Source organism: Melitaea cinxia, chromosome Z (genome assembly GCF_905220565.1).
Source record: "Melitaea cinxia chromosome Z, ilMelCinx1.1, whole genome shotgun sequence".
In the NCBI taxonomy this organism is placed as follows: Eukaryota; Metazoa; Arthropoda; class Insecta; order Lepidoptera; family Nymphalidae; genus Melitaea; species Melitaea cinxia.
The window spans coordinates 2541900-2565726 of NC_059424.1; the positions used below are offsets into that span (position 1 = coordinate 2541900).

Here is a 23827-nt window from a genome sequence, read left to right on the forward strand (position 1 = left end):
AATCCTATTTTGTAAGCATCTGTAATTTTGTCTAACTTGGAAGATATAGTTGTTATTATCTCAATTGGACCAATAAGGTGGCGCTGCTATCGGTATGTAAGCTATCAAATTTGGTACCTGTTTTCCGGGCAGGACAACGTCTGCTGGGTCCGTTCTTAAAAGTCTAGTTTGCATGGCGTGCTGTGATGATTCACAGAACATCATTTCAGAACTAAGTGCATGTCCTATTTTTCGCTAAGGATACAGTTCTTATCAGAACTAACTGCATCTTGTTTCTAAACAACAAAACAGTTCTTTTCAGAATAAGTTTTTGTTTCTTGGTAAGGTAACTTGCTTTATGATAATAGCGGTAGAGTGGTATGATGTTAAAAATAACAGTGTAGATAAAAGTAAAGTGGTAAATCGGTAAAATGAATGTTTGAACATTGAATAAACGAAAGCAATAAAATAAATACATTACAAAGCACCATTAACAAGTACGTTACATTACATCTTTATTTAAAAATCAAAGTTTTATCTTTCACGCAACATTTTACACGTGGAAACAATTTATTTTTAATCTATACACATCACTAAAAAAATTCACTCATATGTTTTGCTAAGAAGTCGTACGTGTATCCGAATTGTTTAGCATCAGAAAGAAAAAAATTGAAGTGACACGTCCACCCACCCTGTCAATGTTCCACGGTTTCACGGATTCTGCATGATAAATTTTTCATGTTTTAGCGATTAAAAATGGTAAGAACTGTCCATTTTACATATAGATGGTATAATATTGTGTAAATTGATTTATATTGGTGTAGACAAAGTTTCGGCCACGTAGTAAGTGATTTGTTGGTAGTATGTCATCATTCATAAATCATATGTCGGCTTCTCGTGGATGTAACGTAGAATAATTGTATATTTCGTGTGTTCTATCGTGTATCTAACGCGGTATGTTTTAATGTTTCTGAAGCCGTTGCGATTGGATATCAAGAGGAAGCTGACGGCCAGGTCGGACCGCGTCAAATGCGTTGATCAGCATCCAACAGAACCTTGGTTACTCTGTTCACTGTACAGCGGCGACGTGAATATATGGAATTATGAAAGTCATACACAAATCAAGAGATTCGAGGTAAGGAGTTATATCTTACTCTCTCACTTTTGTGTTATATCACTTGGTTATACTTTATATAATGCTATGAAGAGTAGCTAAATCTTTCTATCCTACTTTCTTATCAGGTTCTGCTGTTGAACATTAAGTTAAATTTTTTTTCTAATAATGTTTGTAAACTAATCATTATCTATATTTTCATTCTTGATAACACAAGGGCCATTATTTTTATTTGTAATTTAATTTGATCTATATAAATTTATTATTTTTTTATCAGTACTGTTAGTAATATTTCTTTTAACTGTTATACAGAATGATTTAATATCTTTTTGTTGTACAGTAACTTCATTATAATAAAATAATAAGATGTAGTTACATTATCATACTTTTTTTTTGCTTTTGCTATCACTTATTTTTAATGTATTTTATATTTACGTATAATAATTAACCAAAAAAAAAAGGATCTCATTTGCATATATTACATACATACAATATAATCAAATAGTACTTATTACATTAAAAATAAATATAAATATGATGTTTGTGTATAGGTGTGTGATCTACCAGTGCGTGCAGCAAAGTTTGTACCGAGAAAGAATTGGGTCGTCACTGGTTCAGATGACATGCAGATAAGGATATTCAACTACAACACATTGGAAAGAATTCACAATTTCGAGGCACACTCGGACTACGTCAGATGTATTGTCGTACACCCTACCCAACCATACATATTGACCAGTAGTGGTAAGAGGATTTGTATCTTACAAAACTTCAATTGTTTTTTAAGCATTAATAGGAGTAAAACAGCATATACTGAATTTTTTTTATGTATTTTTTTTTTCACATTTATTACTATGGATGTAGTAAAAGTAACATTTAGGAAGATATTTATTTGAAAAATAAAAATAGTAATAGTACAGTGTAAAATGTTGTAGCTTAGTTTTGATAAGAAAGATCTGTTCTATCTCTTCTCCTTATAACCTTTCATTTTTATTATGCAATCATTTGTGTAAATAACCTGACATTTTAATGTTGACCCTTGTGTTTGATCTTTATTGTTTGATTGAGTTGACTCTCGCTCTTAGTTACATTTACAGGAGAATACGTAGTAGTAGTTTGTGGGTACTTTAACACATCAAATACATTTATTTTAACACAGAAAAGAACAAAAGTTTAACTTTTTCACTTTAAATAAACTCTCCTATTGGAAAATATAATATACATATTGAATTTTGGGACTATTATTATATAAGTTTTGTACTAACAGATGATCTGCTCATCAAGCTCTGGAACTGGGATCGCAATTGGACATGTCAGCAAGTGTTCGAAGGACACACCCATTACGTGATGCAGATTGCTATAAATCCTAAGGATAACAACACATTTGCTAGTGCTAGTCTTGATACAACTGTTAAGGTATTTAATTTACTACATATAAATTATTGTAACACGTATATTTATTTATTAAAGGATAACCATCAAAAGATAAATAAGATACATTAATAATAGTTACACATAAGCTTACAATAAAATGTCAATGTTCTTTTAATTACATGTTAGCACATGACATAGTATCACTTCAAGTAGCATAAAGAATTTCAATATCAGTAATTGCATTAATTTCTTATTTCTTTACTGTTAATGTTCTATTTTTCTGTCAGGTGTGGCAGCTGGGATCATCAATCTCGAATTTCACATTAGAAGGGCACGAGAAGGGAGTGAATTGTGTAGATTACTACCATGGAGGTGACAAACCTTACCTCATCAGTGGTGCTGATGACCGCCTTGTCAAAATATGGGACTATCAAAATAAGACCTGCGTACAGACACTTGAAAGTAATTATTGTTTTTTTTTCTGTTGATTCAAAATGAAATCTTGCATTATGCATTGGATCAGCCGATCAGCTGGATATAGACCTCTTTCTCTATGTAGGAGAAGGATTGGAGCTTAACCCACTCTGCTTCACTGTGGGTTGGCGGATTAAGCATATACATATAGTAACATATTTTTTATCATAGTTTTTATTATAAATCTTCATATAAATTGCCGCTCATGGCCTACCAGCCGATTGCATGATAAAAACTAGAAAAAAAACATAATCTATTCTAATTCTTCCTCAATATACACACATACAGCGACATACAACTACATTCCTCAAGCAAAACTGTTTATTATTTTGAGTTGTATTGCTAGTCAATATGGCTGCTATGTTTCATTTGTAACATATGTAATTTTTTAGTCTTTCACTTTTTTTGAATGTCAAAATAGTAAGTTATATTTAATGCTATTTTTTTCACAGGTCATGTACAAAATGTCTCAGCAGTATCATTCCATCCGGAGCTTCCAATACTTCTGACTGGATCTGAAGATGGCACAGTCAGGATATGGCACGCAGGAACATACAGATTGGAGTCATCTCTTAATTATGGATTTGAGCGTGTATGGACTATATCTGCCATGCACGGATCCAACAATGTTGCTATAGGGTGAGATAACTTAAAATCGTCTTTCATTTATATTACAGTCATTTTAAATTGTAATTAATCATTAAAATATTGAGAGACAAACAAACAACATAATTTGTGTGATTGACTATAACAACTTGGTTAATATACCATTTATTTTTGCAGGTATGATGAAGGAACAATCATGATAAAAGTAGGCAGAGAAGAACCAGCTATATCAATGGACGTAAACGGAGGCAAGATAATATGGGCTAAGCACTCTGAAATGCAGCAGGTTAACTTGAAAGCTTTGCCTGAAGGTTAGTTTGAAAAATAATAAACATTAATGATGTCAATGTTGGTAGTTGCCTTACTTTAGGAAGGACCATGTGTGTATCTTAGACATATTTTATTATTTATTTATTGCCTTACTTTAGGAAGGACCATGTGTGTATCTTAGACATATTTTATTATTTATTTAAGAGAATAGTAATTATAAAAAAATATTGACAAAATCAGAAGCTGGACTGTTGATAAAAAATATTAAAATCGATAAAAAAAATTTATTTTTTATTTTTTTAATATTTATTATAGAAAAGACAGTATTAAAGTATCTTATCTCCAGGCACAGACATCAGGGACGGTGAAAGGGTACCAGTGGTCGCAAAGGACATGGGATCCTGTGAGATATACCCACAAACTATTGCACACAATCCCAATGGCCGTTTTGTTGTTGTATGCGGTGACGGAGAGTACATTATATACACAGCTATGGCATTAAGGAATAAGGCATTCGGTACTGCCCAGGAGTTTGTGTGGGCTCTGGATAGCTCAGAGTATGCAACGCTCGAGAACTCAAGCACAGTGAAAGTATTTAAGAATTTCAAGGAGCGGAAAAGTTTTAAACCAGAATATGGAGCTGAGGGTATGTTAATAAAAGTACATATTTATTGTCATATATAGTTTATGTTATATTTTAATTATTTTAATCAGAAAACAATAAAAATTAAAAGTGGTGAAGAGAAAGAAATACATTCAACGACAATACATATTATGTATTTGTTCACCGTCCTTATTATTAATACCATAATCATAAAATAATGCTTGATTTCATACATTTTTAATTAAACATTTCTAATATACATATATTAGTTATAAACCAACAGTACAGAACTGTTGTGTGCTTTTAGTATATTTTAGTGATGAAAATATTAATCACATGTTATCATATTTATTAGGTATTTTCGGCGGTTTCATGCTTGGCGTAAAGTCAATCAGTGGCATGGCGTTCTCATTCTACGATTGGGAACATTTAGAACTCATTAGAAGGTGAGAAGAGAAAATGTAAAATTTTTCTTTTTTTAAAAATTTTTGGTGAAATAAATGTTCTCTTTGGAAAATTACTGTGAACTATCATATTCGCTTCAGCCTGTAATATCCCACTGCTGTGTATAGATATCTTTCCCCATGTAGGAAAAGAATCAAAACTTAATCCACCACGCTTCTTTGATGCGGGTTGCCGGATATATTTCTACTTTACTATGAGTAACGATCACTATCAAGTGTACATGATAACAACCGGGCCGACGGCTTAACGTGCTCTCCGAGGGTGGAGTGAGACAGTGGGGAGACCCCACAAGGACTGCATAAACACTCAGACCACAACAAACATCTGTATGGCCAATACAAATATTTGTCATGTGTGGGGATCGAACCTGGAACCGCCAGCGCAACAGCCAAAAACCAGTGCTGTGACCGTTGCGCCAACGCGTCGTCTATCATATCATTAATCCCACTATCTTATAAATGAGCTTTGCGATTTATCTCATGGCTTTTACTTTCTTTTACCATTAAGGTTATTCTTATATCTAAGGTATTCTATCATCATATGAAAACATGTGTTATAATATTTATTGACTTAAGAAACATTAACTTTAAACTAAATTATTTTGATAATAGCTGTTTTAAAATAGTATTTTATAACGATTTTTAAATTTCAATGCAAATGTAATATATATTTTTTTCTTATTTTTATTGCAAAAAGACGAATTATAGAATTTTTTTCTGAACTAAATTTAATTACTTTTTTAACTTCAATATTGCTCTTGCCTTGTTTGATAAACTGTCTTCTATGATATTATAATTTTTGCTTAATAATGAAATGGTGCGAATTTTAGTAGAAAACAAATTAAGATCATTTTAAACTGTAAAATATTGTCGTTGTAAATTTGTTATTTATTGCAACTTTTATTTGAGTGATCTGTAACATATGTATTTGTCTTTTTTAACCGATTGCCAAAAAAAGGGTCCTGAGAACTTTTAATTGGGTCGTTATGGTCGTTGCGTGTCTTATGGTTTCATTTAGTTTTAATTGAGATCTAACATGTACTTTTTGAGTTATACTTAATGCATATAGACTTGACTACTTTTTCATTGACCTACATTGTATTATAAACACTATTGCAAGGGGCTTAGGCAGAGGTACACTTGATACTGTACTGTTTTAATAAGTATGTATGTAATGTATAATTATATTTTTAGATAGTAATAAGTATATTTACGAGTAAAAAAAGTCTCAGCGATTCTTAAGCGACTGTTATTGCAATGCGAAAGTTGCTATTTGATTGTTGTCTGTTTGCTTAGCAATGAATGTAATAAAAATGGATTTGACAAAACTAACCATAAGTATTTCAGAAGTATAAATCTTTATAATATATACTCTAACCGATAGATAGGAATTCAAGCGAAGATCTTACTGCCATTATTTTGAATCAAAACCAACCAAAGTTAACCAAAGTTACAACGCTTTTATATATTTTTTTGTGTATCTGTAATATTCCATATTTTTATATCTATACTAATAGTATAATAAAGCTGAAGAGTTTGTTTGTTTGTTTGTTCGAACGCGCTAATCTCAGGAGTTACTGGTCCGATTTGAAAAATTCTTTCAGCGTTAGATAGCCCATTTATCGAAGAAGACTATAGGCTATATATTATTACGCTGAGACCATTAATAGCGGAGCACCAATTAAGAATGTTTCAAAATCGGTTTTTTCCTTTTGAGAGCTTCCGCTTCGTGCGCTGCGTAATCTGTTAAACTTTCGCAAAAATAATGTACGACAGAATTGTTCCCCTTTAAAAGTTCCACGCGAAGTCGCACGCAGAAGCTAGTATGCTATATTTGTTGCAAATACTGTGAGTTACTATTGCGAGCTTTAAAATATATATATAAAAGAAAATAGGAATTAATGGATCCCTATACAAAATACAAGCGATGTTTTCGCGTTTTTTAATTTTTTTTTATATTTTGTGATATTAATTATTGCTGATACAGAATTTATTTCTCAATACGAGCTAATTATAACATTTTAGGGGGTAATCTTTAAAGTTAGTCAAGTCTACTTTTCAACAATATCACTTATGACAAATTTGTAAATTAAAAAGATAATGGGCTCTTATTCAATAGCTGGTGGTTGTCGCGTGGTCCTATTTAAATTTTAAACAAGATATGTAGTAGTTTTTGAATTATAACTACTACACTTATCAATGTAAACTGAAGCCGTTTATGAATTCACATTTTACCAGATTGATTTCTAAGTAATTAAAATTAATTCCAATTATCAGTATATATGTGGTAAATATTATTCAGCAATTTTAATTTGCAAATTGAATTTACCTCTTAATCTTTATGCAAGCTCTTTTATATTTTATAAATTAAATTGAGTTTAATGAAATCAAAATGAAAAATGTATAAATAAAGTATAAAAGAGTTTTTTATATCATTCCAGGATCGAGATCCAGCCACGTCACGTGTTCTGGTCTGAAAGTGGCAACCTTGTTTGTCTTGCAACGGACGAGTCCTACTTTGTCCTGAAATACAACCCGGCCGTGGTCACCAAGGCTAGGGAGACCAATACTGATATCACTGAAGATGGAATCGAGAACGCTTTTGAGGTGAGAGGTCAAGGTCGAGGCCATCTCTTTAAGGCCTCTTAAGATATGAAGGACGAATTTAGTTTACTAACTGTATTAAAATAGTGGACGGTTAACTTCTTACTTTTTTTTCAAAACGGAGTTTTTTTATATTATATAATCAATTCATATTGAGAGTATACTCTATATGTATTAATTATTATTATGGATCTATTACAAAATATATATTTCAGTTGGTTGTTACCTTAAATGGTTGTAACCTTAGCAGCAGAAGACAGAATGTGTGTATTAGACATATTTATTTATTATATAAAAAATAATTTTTATAATCAGTATGTTCGACTGTGGATGCAAAATAATTGATATTAAAACCAAAAAAAAAAGTTTTAATTATACTTTATATTTATTAAAGAAATAGTTTAAAAAAAAAGTAATCACAAAAAGCATAAAATACACCGGTAAAGTTTCCGAACTTACAAAATATTTACAGTTACAAACGAAATGTAATTTAATCATTAAATTTGTAATTTTGTTTAAAAATAACTCTTTAATCATTTTGAATATCATATCAAAAATTGACCGCTCCAGCGGGGTTCGAACCCGCGTCTCCGACGTACCGTGTCGGCGCTCTAGCCAATTAAGCTATGGAACGATACACCCGCTCGAGCGAAATTTTCGATATGATACTTTTTAATTTCGGTTTAAGCGAACCGTGGCGCCGTCTATAGTGAGCTCTTTACAGAAACCCGTAGCGGTCAATTTTTGATATGATATTCAAAATGTTTAGAATTCCTAATGTGGGTAACACAAAAATAAAATCTTAGATAACTCTTTAATGTTCGTTTCACTGTGTAATTTCAAAATTGTTTCAAATGAACAGTTCTAAAATGTTCTCGTTGAGGGTATTATAAGGGTCATAGCTTTTATCATCATTGCATACTTTATTAGAAACAATGGACTTTTATTTATTACAGTTTTATACAAGTAAACTTCTTTATTCCTTTGTTAGGTATGACATATGAAGTAATATATAGTTATAATAGTAATATAAATTATACATTGTTCAGGTTTAGATGATTTTTTAGAATTATTTTCTTTTTTTTCTTATTGGGAAATAAACAGCACAAAACAATACAATTAATTCACAAGACGATAAGAATGATTAAGCCAGATAACTCACTTAGTTTTGTTTGTAATATTTATAAGTACATATAACACATAAAAAAACTTTATCAATGTCACACGGATGTTACTAAATACACAGATATTAATTTGCATACAGCTGACTTTATTTATGTATTATGATATGACAAGAACAGCAGGTGAGCAGGTGGTTTAAGTTTGAGGATTAATATAACATTTATTAAAAAAAAATAGCAATTGTTTGTTATAAGTAATCTTTAATATAGCTGTGAGTTTTCCTATTAAGTTGATTGTTTAGAATATCAATGCACTCAGTTAGTTTTACCTATTTTTATTTAGTTCCACGAAGTTTATTTAGTTTCACGAAGATTAGAAAAAAAAAAACCATCTGATTAACTTGAAATATTTTTATGAATTCATCATTATTCTTAACTGTACCAACAGTTGAAGTCGTTTATTAGAGTGGGGTTAATTGATTCCCAAAATTAAATAATATTCTGTACCTAAATGACACAAGTAAAATAAATAATTTAAATTAAAATTAATAAAATAATTATAAATTAATAATAATAATTATAAAATAATTATAAATTTAAATTAATTACATCTAACATTACAATTAATGCTGATGATACTTCTGTTTAAAATATTAAAGATGTTTTTATACAAATATTTTCACGATTTCTAGCAACTTCGTTCTCAGGGATCCCATGTGTTATCATCGTCGTTTACGTCTAAAAATTTCATTATAATAACGAAATAAACATAAAATCATAACCCAATAATCCCTTAAACTCTAAAGATTTTATAAAAATGTATCATATTTGTAGATTGTATGTATAGTTCTTAGCATCTTCGCCTACGTATATATTACACGAGTTTGGCTGATATAATGTGATATGCTTCCCATGAAAGAATGTTTAAAATTCATTCAGATTTTGCATTTTTTTTGTCTATCCACTACAAACTGATGATAAAAATATGTTAAATAAAGTCTAAAAAAAAAAAAAAAAATTTAATATCCAAAGAGTTTTATTCTATATTGGATTATGTAAATGAAAAATATGTTTGAGTTATTTTCGCTGTCTTTCATGGAATGACTGATTTTATGTATTTGAATATTTTGACGGATTATTTAAAGTACTGTCTTACACTCAACATAATCTCAGACACAATTCTTTAAGTTTCTTCGTAGCAGAATCTACATTCCGTATCACTGGTAGCTAGTAGGTAGCGGTGTAGGTAGAATAAGGTTGTAAAGTAAAATTTTTTTTTTAAGTATTTGACTAAGTTTAATTAATAAAGTTTTTGAAGTTAATTGACTTTTAAGTATTTAAATAAGTAATCATTTCTTGATATTGATTTTTTCAAATATTATTATAAAAACATTACCATCCTTCTGCAGTCGAGTAAAAAAAGTAATTAGAACGTTTTTAATATTAAATGTGTCAAATGTGGTAATTTGTATTTCTATGAAATGTTAATGTTTACAAGATAAACTTTACACGATAAACGATGGAGGATGTCATTTTGTCGTGACGATAAAATCGTTAATTATTACAGTCGGCTAGTTAAAAGTGACTGATAAAGAAGATAAGAGATTTGCTTTCAATTTTAAACATGTTTTTATGCGTGAACATAATATATGTCACGTATAGAATATTTATACTAGAAAATGATTAATAATTATTATTAATAATATTAATTTATAACATAATTGTACAATATTACAGAAGATTTATCATACAAGAACGAATAAATAATTACCATACCGGCGTCCTTCGTATCAATTTTTTTCTTTGTCCTGGCAATAACTTACACAAAAAAAAAAGTAATATTCGATTTAGTGCAGTCGATTGGAAGTTAAGATTGTATAATAGATTTAAGCGATTTGTTTTTATTTATATAGATTTATATAGATTGCTACCTTCTCTGAAACACGATGCATCTTATGGTATAAGTATTATTTCGATCGGTTCAGTAGTTTGGCAGTATAATTGAACAAAAAACCGGCTCTCCGTTTATTTGTATAGATTACATACACAGAGGGATTATCTAAGATGCCAACACAATGTACAATGTTGCAAATTTTTGTTTTCAAATAAAAAATTTAAAATTGTTAATCCGTCGTATAAATATCGTGCAATTGTGATGGGTATAGACAAATGCAGTTGTGTTAACAATACAAATTCAATTGTAGTGTCAGTCAGTCACGTTACTTGATTGTTTTCGTAAAAAAGTCACATTCATATGCAGGGCACAAATGTCTAATTAAAATTGTTATTAATGACCTTTAGTTGTATGACTGTAATTGAGAATAATTTCATTTAGTAACTATTGTTTCCACACTTAATCATACACAAAAGAAATATATACAGTTATACATCAGATTTAGCTTTAACAGCCATTGAAACAGAACTTTACTCAATTAAAATTATTATCTTGGTTTTGCCGTATTTTGAATTTTTCACTATGTCCGTCCAGGTTGTAGGCGAAGTAAACGAGACGGTTAAAACTGGTCTCTGGGTCGGTGACTGCTTCATCTATACGAACTCTCTGAATAGGATAAACTATTATGTCGGCGGTGAAATCGTCACGGTATCCCATCTCGACCACACCATGTACATTTTGGGATACGTCGCTAAGGAAAACAGGTAAATACAGTATAAAATTTACCTAATGAACGATAAACGAAATGAAAGTGGTTTAATTACTAGTAGTTTATTTATTTATTTATTCTTAATGTACACCAAAATACACACACAAGATACAATACAAGGTGTACAAAGGCGATCTTATCGCTAAAGAGCGATTTCTTCCTGATAACCTTCGGTTTTTCTTTTGATAAGCTAGCCGATTGGCATGCTATGGAGTGACCCTGGTTTCTTCTGCTGGGGTTGTAGTTTCGATTGCCGCCCCGAATTTGGGTATATGTAGTTATTTATGTGAGAATTTTCGAAAAATAAAATATTAAAAATATTGACGTCGCGTTGGCGCAACGGTCACAGCCATGCATTGTACCTGTTGCGCTGGCGGTTGCGGGTTCGATTCTCGCACATGACAAACATTTGTATTGGCCATACAGGTGTTTGCCGTGGTCTGGGTGTTTGTGCAGTCCTTGTGGGTCTCCCCACCGTGCCTCGGAGAGCACGTTAAGCCGTCTGTCCCGGTTGTTATCATGTACACCTGATAGCGATCGTTACTCATAGTAGGGAATATATCCGCCAACCCGCAGTGACGCAGCGTGGTGGATTAAGCTCTGATCCTACTCCTATATGGGGAAAGAGGCCTATGCCCAGTGGTGGGATATTACAGGCCGAAGCGTATATCAACCCACAGACCACTTACTGTGTCGTTGATCATTCTAGGTTCTGGATATGTCAGCGTTCAGTGCTTTAATCCACTTATCTCCTGAACTTCTACATATTTGTAATTTTATTTTAAACGGAATTGTTTATATCTTGATTGTTGTAAATACATTTTTTAAACTGTAATTAGTTCCTAAAAAATTACCATGTGTTTTGACAATCTTATGTTAGCTCAGTCCAGTCCAAACATCGTATCCCAGAAATACCTCTTCAAACATGACTTTCATATCAAGAAAACTACAAACTTCCAAGACTTATCGATAGTTAATGTAAATTATTTTTAAACATTCCTACAATATTTCCAGGCTATACCTAAACGACAAAGAGTTAAACATAGTGTCATATTCTCTGCTTCTATCCGTTTTGGAGTACCAGACGGCAGTGATGAGGGGTGATTTTGAGACAGCGGATCGTGTGTTGCCTACCATACCTCACGACCATCGCACTAGAGTGGCGCATTTCTTGGAGAAACAGGTTGGTTTACCTCAGCAAACATTGTCATTTATAATTTTTGTAAACATTGTATACATTAAAAAAGTGTTAAAAGAGATGGGTTGAATCTGCTTGGATATTCTACCAGCTGACCAATCATTATTAATGTTTCAAGTAGGATTTTTTTTGGACCCTATGCATACACAGCTTACAAATTTCTTTGAGTCCTTATTTAAAGTCAAATATAACGCATATCATCTTATACTTTTTGCGTAAAAGGCTAAAAACAGACATGCATACATACATACAGTAAAAAATTTCGTATTAGTAGGATTGAAGTTTAAATCCATCAGTATTCTATAGGTAACTTCTGTCGATGCCTTTGGCCTGTCTGTTACAAAATGTCACTTTATACTGAATGATATATTACACATAAAAATTATGTTTGCAAACGAAAAAAAAATTCGACTTCAATTACATCGATAAGTAATACAAAGTAAGTAGACGTAAAAAATTAACAAACGCACTAGTCGTCACTACGATTTTCGAAGATTCCCCTCGATTTCTCTGGGATTCCATCATCAGATCCTGCTTTCGTTATCATGGTACCGCACTTAAGATATCTCCTGTCCAACAAAAAAAAAAAAGATTTATCAAATCGGTTTATAAACGACGAAGTTATCCCCAAACATACATAATATATATACGGTCGAATTGAGTAATCTCCTTTTTTGAAGTCGGTTAAAAACTAGATTAGGATACTTGGGAAGGCTTAACCAATTAATTTACTTAAAAAATATACATTGAATATGCATATCATCATATCATATTAGTGCTAAAACGGATATAAACGTTAACGATCAAGTACAATTTATTAATCACAAAAAAAAATTCAGGGTTTCAAACAACAAGCGTTAGCGGTGTCAACGGAACCAGAACACCAGTTTGAGCTAGCTCTAGCGTTGGGTGAACTGAAGCAATGTAAAGAATTAGCAGAAGAGGCGGCTCGTTTAGAAGGTGGTGAGGGGGATGGACCCTCGAGGGTGTCATCAGCGAGGTGGTCAAGACTCGGGGCTGCAGCAGCGGTTGCAGCGGATACAGACCTAACAAAGATATGTTACCAGAACGCGAGAGATTATAGTGCCTTGTTATTATTCGCTGTCAGCACAGGTATACTTATTGATTCATATTAATATAATTTTTTATTCGTATTTGACGAATGAAGAATTATTTAAAATACAAATTTAGTTTTAATTAAAAATCATTTGATGGACATTCTGTCATATATTATATGGACATTGTGTCATGAAATAGCTAAATAAATGGAATACTACGATTTCATTATAATTTATGAACATATTGTATGTAAAATGTGTAATTAATCAGAGAATACAAAATGAGAAGATTATCTTGTGTGAGAACCTCTTTTCGTTTACATTTTGTTTTATTTTTACTATTTAGCGTTGACTTGGCTATGCTGTGTTACATTCTTATTATTGTGAAAATGCGAATTTACATAGATGGCAACTTTAGCAAATGTGCGAATTAAAACTAAAATTGCTAGAAGTTATCCAAGAATAAGCCATAAGTCCGCCCATTATGCTTCACAGTCTGTAACTATCATTAATATGCTTAATGTTTAAAATGTAGTTGTTGTGTACAATAAAGTATAAATAATAAAATGTAATAGAACACATTATATAGACGTTATATCATAGTAGAAAATATGATTTTAATTTATTAATGTCCAGGTGACAAAGAGTTGTTAGAAGATGTAGCGAGGATGTCAGCATCGGAGGGCGATGATAACATCGCTTTCGCATCGTACTTCACGCTAAACGACCTCGACTCCTGTCTTCAGCTTCTCATTAAAAGGAACAAGTTGCCAGAAGCCGCTTTCTTTGCCAGGTAATATTAGTTTTTTTTTTTTATACAACTAAATCGGTGTTTACAGTACAGTGTTTTATTAGGATAGATGGCTTTCCGCAATTGCCTCATTCTGATCTCATAGTGTCATGGCAACTAACTAGATATACAAATTAGGAAAACCTTTTTTTTAAAGGTTTAATTAGATTTTAATTCTTTTAAAGTTTTCTGGAAATTACTAATAAAGTTTGTAGCATATATTATATTATATTATATTTTTATTAGCACGTAGTTTCGTTCCTGCTGATGTATAATAGCATAACTGTGGTTATGCACTAGCGTTGCTATTTACTTTTTCTAGGCGACTGATTTAATTTTTTGGAATACCCTCGTATCGTATTACGTTGCGGTGCACCTTAGGGGGTAGTTGTGTCGCGTCACACTGGGTTTGCTGTATATAAGGCTCAGGACGTGTGTTGCGGGCCCTTTTTTTGCTCTTTTCTTTTTTGGGTTAGATTCTCTCGCCGTCTTAAGAGCTGAGTGCAATTTATTGTGGGTGAGTCATTGTAGTTCTTATAGGTTTAAGCTTTGCTTTAGTGTAAGGTGATTTTGTGTGTTTTGAAAAAAAAAAAATTAAGATTCTGTAGGATTTTTTTTACTCTCTCTTTTGTGTCTCGTGTTAGGAGTTGTGGGTGACTCTCTAACCCAGCAAACAATTTTCTAACACGTAGCAAGTTCTAGACATTATTTTATCATATTATAAACTCAGTTGGTCCTAAAAACTTATCCTTAAAGACGGTCAAGTTCATTGGTATGTTTTCAGGCTGTTTCAATATGTCATTCATCTCGTTTCAGATCATACATTCCATCGAAGATGAACGAAGTAGTGATGATGTGGCGGGAAGCGGTCGGTGCCACTAATAAGAAGTCTGGCCAATCACTCGCCGATCCGGAACACTATGACAACTTGTTCCCGGAATACGAAGTGAGATTAATTATATATCTAGTTAACTTAATTTATAATATTAATAATTATATTATTAACCTGTATTTCAAACAGTAAAACGTACAAAACTTAAATAATCGTTAGGGTTTCTACGTAATTTTCTTAACTTTTTCTTTCCGTAACAACTTTTTGCAATGTATTAGGAAGAAAAGAGTTTCCCAGTAGCCGTACTTTTGTTTTATGTCTAGAAACATATTTAGCCATGCATTTTTGTCTCGAAGAGATTATGAATTTGTGAATAGAATTATTGAATCGATACCAGATACTGCAGTGTTTATTTAATACTCATTCGACATGACACTATTTCGGGAATGAAATTTTTCTAAAATTAACCTTCTATTCGGCGTTTATAATACGATAGAAAAGTTAAATATTTTACAATCAATTTAGTGACAAGTATGTTCATCAGAAACGGTGGTTTTCTTTGTGATGTTTTACGTTTTAGATATTCACAATCGTGTTTAGTACGTTGAACATTTCTTAATTTAGTATTTACAACAGCTTCCGCTGTGATTTGTCCTACTGTAAGTGCAGAATTGGACGCAACTCGTATAACTGACCTTCATTCTCTTGGGAGTTGCTTTTCGTCGACTAGACGTCATTTTTACCATAGTTTTCGGGATCTTTGAAAAATTCATGTCATTTTGGCCTTAAAATAATTTTCAGATTGTTTTTTTTTTTATTATATTAATTTCAGCTTCGTTTAGTGTTTTAATTGTGGCATCATATTTACAAAATAGACAAAAAATAACCAAAACAATTATTTTACGCGTAGTAACTTACGAGACACACGAAAAGTATAAAAACGAACTGACACGTCAAGAGCAGCGAGCCGCTTTTGCCAATGTGACGAATTGGTTATACTTTTGTCGCTTTACCTAACTAACGATGTCGCTCTGACATAACAATGCAGCGTCGGTACATAGCTATGTATTAAAAAAAAATGAACGCATCACACTCAACGACCTCCAGTAGGATTTTCTCCTGTGTCGGTTCGGAAACATACAATACACAGCACAAACGCCCTGACCACGACAAACATCTATATGGCCAATACAAATGTTTGTAGTGAGCGGCGATCGAAACCGCGACCGCCAGCGCAACAGCCAGTGCTGTGACCTCTGCGCCAACGCGTCGCGATATTAGAATCAAGTCAACAATGCATTAGTAATATATTTACTATGTTTAGTTTTACAGTAGACATAAAAAATCATGGTTGTGGTTTATACTATTGTCACGGATGGTAATAGTTTATATTTCACGTTTAAACATCCGATTTAATATTTTTTATAGAGTGACGAAAACGTAGTTTTTTCGCGCGCTTTTTTAAGATTCATTATTTTAAAGGTCATATAGATATAGTAAAAATTTAAATATACATGAAATACCACTTATGTTAAGATGAACTAAATTACGTGAGACGGTTTATATATGTAAGCGTTTAATATCTATTGATAGACTAATGTCTATGTTTTAAAAAGTATTAGAGTTGTCACTGATATCACTGGCTACGATAAGATTGTATATATATATATATTTATATATAAATTAATGTTTGTTTGTATGTCCTTTATAGAATCGTAAACTATGCATTTGATCATGTCATAATCTTCACCAAAGTGTTGTGAATGAGCCCGCAAAGGTTTCAGAGTTGGTACGACCAAAAGAAACAAATAAAAAAAGCGTAGCAACGCGCGCAGGGTACAGCTAGTTACAATAAATAATGAGACAAACATTTAAGGAATTAAAAACCCGCGGTTTTCCTTGCACCCTAACAACTTATAATGTGCAAATATCTCATAGATTTATTTTTCAAAGAAGAAAAATAATGAAAGATATGTATAATTTCTTTTTATTCTTATATAAGAAGAAAAAATATATTACCATCTATTTGTACTTTTTTTTTGTGAAGATGATTTTTGTGATTCCCTTACTAAATATTGTGCAATAAATGATTATAATAATTATGTCTATTGGAAGTTATTTATTAATCATGTCATTGATAAGTTACACTAATAACATTCCATCTAGGATATTTAATCTGGATTTTAAATTGGTTCAACTCTCACAAACTTTTAATATGATATTACTGTTATAATACTTAATGAAATAATAATAAATACTTATTAATATAAACAATTATTATTAATAAATTTAATAACGAAATAACTTCCATCCTAACTGCGCACTAAAAAAGTAACAATAGGTTAAATACACCCAGATTACGGTGTTTCAAAGTTGACAGTTCGTTGCCAAGATATCGTTTCAAAGAAGTAATTTTTAAATTCCGTTTATTGAGTCACTGCTTGATGTTCGGGTTTATCTATTCGTGGATTAGTTTGAATGTTGTTTTTCGGGCTGATGTCGAATGAAATGGGGATTCTTGGATGGGATATGATGTTAGTTTATAAATAATATTAAATATAAATGTTTGGCTCCAAATTTCCGTGTACGGTTAGTTTATTTGTTTTTATTATTTACTAGCTGTGCCCTGCGCGCGTTGCTACGCTTTTTTTTTGCTTTTTTGGTCGTACAAACTCGGTAACCTTTGTGGGCTCATGCACAACCATTTTGCTTGACAATGCATAGTTTACGATACTATAAAGGACATACAGACAAACATTCGTTTATATATATATAATATAAATATAAGTAGTTAACGTTTTTAATATTGATGCCTTTTTAGGTATAATGTGAATTCTAATAAAGCAACTAAATATGTTTCTTTCATCACTCTCATTTCGTACAAGCGGACCCAATACACGTTCATTCTGGACAAAAAACTTAAAGAGACGATCAATGCGATGTCTATCCCATTCGATGTCCACGTGAACATAAAGAAACATATCAGATGATGTAGGAAGGTGTTAGTGATATAACATAATTATGTGCTTATTTAATAAATGTGCGTGGGTTTTAAACAATAATATTATATTTTAAACAATAATATTATAATTATAATCAGAATTTCTTCAGATACGTACATTTCATTATAAATATCAGACCAAATATTTTCAACGGAGTACACACGAAATTAAAATCGGTCAGCTGTTTCGGACGAGTTTGGCAACAAACACCGCGATACTAGAATTTTATATATTAGAAGATTACTATTAATAAATACTAGATACGAACTGTAACTACTGTCTAAGCTCTAAGTAGTATAAGTGATCGATGTAATGTAAGAACGTGTAAGAAGTATAAACTAAAACGACAATATATTTCGCAGGAAACCTTAGTGTTAGAAAAATTCCAGCGTGAATTCGGTTTCGAATACCACTCCCAAATGTCCAATCTGCCGGAGAACTCAAAGATATGCAACATTGAGAGGGACCTCGCTCGAGAGAAAGAGGACATTGAGAGCCGGGGCCTCTGGAAACCGGGATCGGCGGACGAAAGGTGAATATTGATTAATTACTTTAATAACGTAAGGCGCAGCAGGAAACATTTTGCTCAAAATTTGGTCACAGTATATTTATAACAATATTATGTACATTCACCAAAATATTCATTGGTTTGAAATAAATAGCAATAATCGCATTGTAAACACGAGATGGAATAACAAAATTGTAACTCCAAGTTTCCGACTGCGCAAAGTAAACGTTTCTGGGTCATGATATTCGCATGTATAATAAAATCCCACAAACGATTTTGGAATTGTCTCAACATAAATTTAAAGATTTTATTTAAAAAAAATTAGATAAAGCTTATTACTCGGTGCAGAGGATTACATAGTTGATAAAGATGTGTGGACTTAGTGACGCTGTATTTTATGCAACATGTTATTAATTTTGTACTAAAACACAGTTTATATATTATTTTTCAAAAGAGTAACTGCGGAGTTTCTTGCCGATTTTTCTCTACAAATCTACATTCCGAATCGGTGGTAGCTTCACTTCTACAAATTTAATTTATTTTTAAAGTTTTAATTTGTAAAATGAAGATTCGAAAGTGCTCTTGGAGCCTATTTGAATAAAGCTGTTTTTGATTTTGATTATGATTTTGATTTCAAGTAGTGTTGTGTTCCGGAGGTGAGCAAGGTAGAGCTCCGAGGGAGGGGTAAGGGGTTAGGGTGAAGCACATTTAACGCCTCTTATTCTCCAAATGTCCGCTACGATATCCGCTTACCATATGGCGTACCGTACGCTCGTTTGACACCTCAGTAGCATAAAAAAATAATTATTAAACCTTTATATGACCGATTCTTATATTAGAAAAATTAACATTTCGTTTTCGAAGTTTAACTGGGCTTACGTAAAACGAATCGTTTAAATATTTACGAAATAACATGTTTATGACATGAAATTGAATTATATCCAATATAATCTTCCTCACAAGTTTAAAAAAATATATATATATATATATATATTATTTTTCGATAAAGTATTGGCACGAGCAAAAGTGTTGATTAGATCGAGGTTTTCGAGTGGGATTTACTTGAAAACTAGAGGCCGAATTAATATAGGCCAAATAATATCTCAATACTAAAACAAAATATGCTTGTAGTGTGAAATTGAACGACAAAATAATTTAGGTATGTTAACACAGTTGTTAAATGACGAATGCTTTCACACTTAACCATTTTCAGCGAAATGGAACATTTTTTATAGCTTTAAATTTAATTTTCAATTATATATTCCTCTGTTTTACCATTTATCAGAAAACTAGGTGTATTATCGCATGATTCATGTTATTGTAACGAGTAATATTTCACTAATATTCCATTATACCTTTTATCAAGACGAGATAAAAAAATTCACGAGTGTAATCTTCTTTAAACTGTTTTCATCCTGATTCGGTTCGAATTGCGTCGTTTTGTTATCATTTTTCTCCATATAGTTAATTTTTATTTACTTGTTTTAAATACAACGAATGTTTTCTATATTTGTAAATTATTCTATGAATATAAATTAATTTTTAAAATTGTCGGATAAAAAGCTCTAAATTTCTTGCTGGAAATTAAGTACGGTTTTACAATTCTGATCCAGGAGGTCTAATTAAAAATCAGGTGTGATTTTAATCTTGATGTACCAAATATTTTTAGTTTAAACTCTATAAATAATTGTTATAAAATCGTAACGAAGTCATATTATATGCACATCTATCACTGACAACGAGATACAGCTACTAAAAATAGAAATTTCAAAAAATTTAAATATAGAAATTTCATAATAACACTTTTGGTCATATTTGCGGTCCTTTAATATAATTTTTTTTAACAGCAGTAATTCGAATAGAATAGCAGATAGTTCGGAGGCGGCGGTCGCGGAAAAGAAGCGCAAGGATTCATTGGACATAATGGAGGAGATAGATCGTGAAATCGATGATATAGTTCTGGATGACGGCGTTAACGACCTGGTAAGGATAAAATTTCGTCAAAATAAGTTCAAATGACCAATTTATTTTATTTATTTAATCTAAACTGTCAAATTTCTTTACCTGCTTGTCATAACCCGTGTAACCTGTTAGGGATTCGTAAATCACATGAGATTCGAAAGCGGTTCGGAAAATAATAAACGAAATGCACAATGAGCAATCTTAATTTTATAAATTTTTATCAGACCATACCTTTATATAAAGATTTTATTCTGAAAATTACAACGGACTTTATAGTTTGTACCAAAAAAAAAATATAAGTACGTGATTTATCGGTTTGGACGGGTAGTCTAAAACCTCACCACATATCACAAAAGGGAGGTTAAGAAGTTGCTAAAACAGCACGTTATTAAAGTACTCTATGGTTATTATTACTTAATAAAGAGGAGGTTCTCAATAAGACTGTATTTTTTTTATGTATGTCCACAAGAACTTTTCACTGAGCGGACCGATTTCGATTAGTTTTTTTTTTTATCGAAAGGGAGTCGTGTTATGTCCCATTTAAAGTTAATTGAGATCTGACAGGAACTTTTCTTCGAGTTATCGCTAATAATGCGTATGTACTTGAATATTGTTACGTCGACGAACGTTGTATTACTTTTCGATGTAATTGAAGACGTTTTTTTTTTATCGAAAGGGAGTCGTGTTATGTCCCATTTAAAGTTAATTGAGATCTGACAGGAACTTTTCTTCGAGTTATCGCTGATAATGCGTATGTACTTGAATATTGTTACGTCGACGAACGTTGTATTACTTTTCGATGTAATTGAAGACGTTTTTTTTTTTGCTCGCAGCATTTGCTTCAGCTTATGTTAAATTACAATAAATCTCATATACTTTTCTATTGTACTGTGTGCTGTGCGTGAGTGTTAATATTATGTAGTTTTATAACATCTTTTCGTTTTGTTACAGGATCTGTCAGACGATGCAGATTTAATTGACTAATGTATCTAGAATTTTTTATTTTATATTAATATTACGATCATTAAGTGTGTATTTCCTAAAGTACTAATAACATTAAGATTATTATATAGTATTATATTTCTTTTAAAACAAAATTATTTTTATTTCTATTGTCGTTCTCGTCTTCGTCTTAATTGTTGCGTTGATTTTACAATACCTATATTTCAAACTTGCACTTACAGCAGTTACAAACGTTATATAAATAATCATTAAACGTTGTATAAAAATATTTAATTAAAAATGTCTTGATATATAAAAGAAAGCGGCATTTACTGGTTAAGCTGAATTCGTAAGTAAAAAAAAGTTATTTATAAAATAGTTTAGGTTTAAAGAATTAGCGTTATGGATACATAAGGTAATTATTATCCTATAAGTCCTATCAATTCTTTATTATTTTGTGTTAGTTTTGACGTACGTTCAACCTAATACAATCAGTGTGACTAAAAGGCCTAGCATAGTATGACTCGTCCATCAGGTTAAACGATAAGTTCTATGGAATTTCAAGAAGAAATAACAAAATTTTATATCCGTTCCGTTAAACAATTATATTATAATTAAAATATATTTGACGGGACGATGTTTTTTTTTTTAAACTAATAATTAGAAATTCAATGTCGTTCTACTTTCTTTGAAGCAAGAAAATTATTATAATGCAACGAAACAGCAACGTACTTATAAATTTCTTACTTTTCCATCGCACAATATTGTTTTTATAAAAGAAAACAAAAACGGATACACATATAACACGTTATCTGTGATAACGTGTTATATAAACTCGGGAGATTAGTTTGTGTGCTAGATATATTGTAAGAACGGTTTTTATTTGAAACAAACATTTATAATATATCAAAAATGTAACCTGAAATACTTGTTATGAAAAAAAAAATGTTCTTTAAAAAAAAAAAAAAGAAGTTGTATAAAACAAATATAATAAGATTGATGACGACAATTAGGACGAAGGTCCTCTGTAAAAAAGCGTAATGTATTTTACATAGTATAGTTAATGATGGAAGTCACGCTAGTATAAATGTTTGTATGCCACAATTATTTACAAATTGTACTGTTTATTCCAGATGTGGATTGTTATATAGGATGTGTTCTTGCAGTACTATTTAATTATCATTAAATTTTGAACTATATGATGTGTTTTTATTTCTCCCTTTTCAAAGAAACAAAACTTTATCATTATTCGGTTTTCGAATAACGATTCCACTCCAGGACACGCCTGCTTTAACACACACTGTTCTGCACTTCACTGTTCTGCGACACAGGTGACCAGCCCACTGCCACTTCAACTTGCTAATCTGTGAGCTACGTCGGTTAACTTTCGTTCACTCGCGGATTGTCTCCCTACTAAGCCTATCTTTAATGAAAATCCAAGTCTAGTCTGTTCCATTGTACGTTGATCGACTTTAAACTTTTGGATTAGTTCCCTCGTCAGTGTCCATATCTCGGCACCGAATGTTAAAATAGGCAGGACGCATTACTCGAAGACTTTCCACTTAATGTGAATCAGTTCTACTTTAAGATCGATGAGGTAATGGTCCAGTCGCAGAGTGCGTCCGTTAAAGGTTGTCGGGTGTAGAGTTGGGTGGCAGCCTCTCGTAACCCGGTGATTCCTAGCACCCTCCGCTCCACTGTTACCGCGACCACTGCCGTAGCCGAGAATAGCGGGGCTACCAACAACTAAGGATCAAAATTTTTGCACCGAACTCCAGGGTTTTGGCTATAGTCACCACGCTGGGCAGGTGGGCTTGTGACCGCAGGACTGGCTTTATCGCACCGAAAACGCTGCTGTCCGTCTTCGTCCTGTGTATTTGAAAAGCCAGAGCTGTAGGATAGTTCCAGGGTGGTAGTGGGACTGTTATCTCTTGGGCGCCTCTCACGACACCTAAATACTAATACAAAATACAGCTAGAAGAGGATTCACGTGTAGCCTCAATTGGGCGAGACCTGAGTATCTTCACGGATGGCTCTAAAACGAAAACAGGGTCAGGAAGCGGTATCTTCTCCGAAGACCTAAATATTAATATATCACTACCCATTGGTACTTATAACACTGTGTTTCAAGCAGAGTGCTTGGGTATACTTGTGGCAGCCAGAACAATCGGGAGGAGGAACGTAAAGGATTCCCACATCCGTATATTATCGGACAGCATGTCAGTACTACAGGCACTGGATAGTAACTCGACCACGTCAGGT

At 32.0% G+C, this 23827-nt stretch overlaps 1 protein-coding gene across 1 annotated transcript; it reads left to right on the forward strand.

The window, feature by feature from the left end:
* Positions 1–943: 943 nt before the first annotated feature.
* LOC123668391 (coatomer subunit beta') lies at positions 944–21720 on the forward strand. The gene is made up of 17 exons (XM_045602121.1): positions 944–1114; positions 1645–1837; positions 2361–2509; positions 2755–2929; positions 3394–3580; positions 3725–3858; positions 4164–4463; positions 4777–4867; positions 7327–7492; positions 11099–11268; positions 12288–12456; positions 13311–13584; positions 14166–14322; positions 15136–15265; positions 18516–18685; positions 20509–20644; positions 21575–21720. Exons 1-17 carry the CDS (start codon positions 944–946, stop codon positions 21605–21607), a joined length of 2805 nt encoding a protein of 934 aa, XP_045458077.1. The 3' UTR covers positions 21608–21720.
* The last annotated feature ends 2107 nt before the right edge of the window (positions 21721–23827 follow it).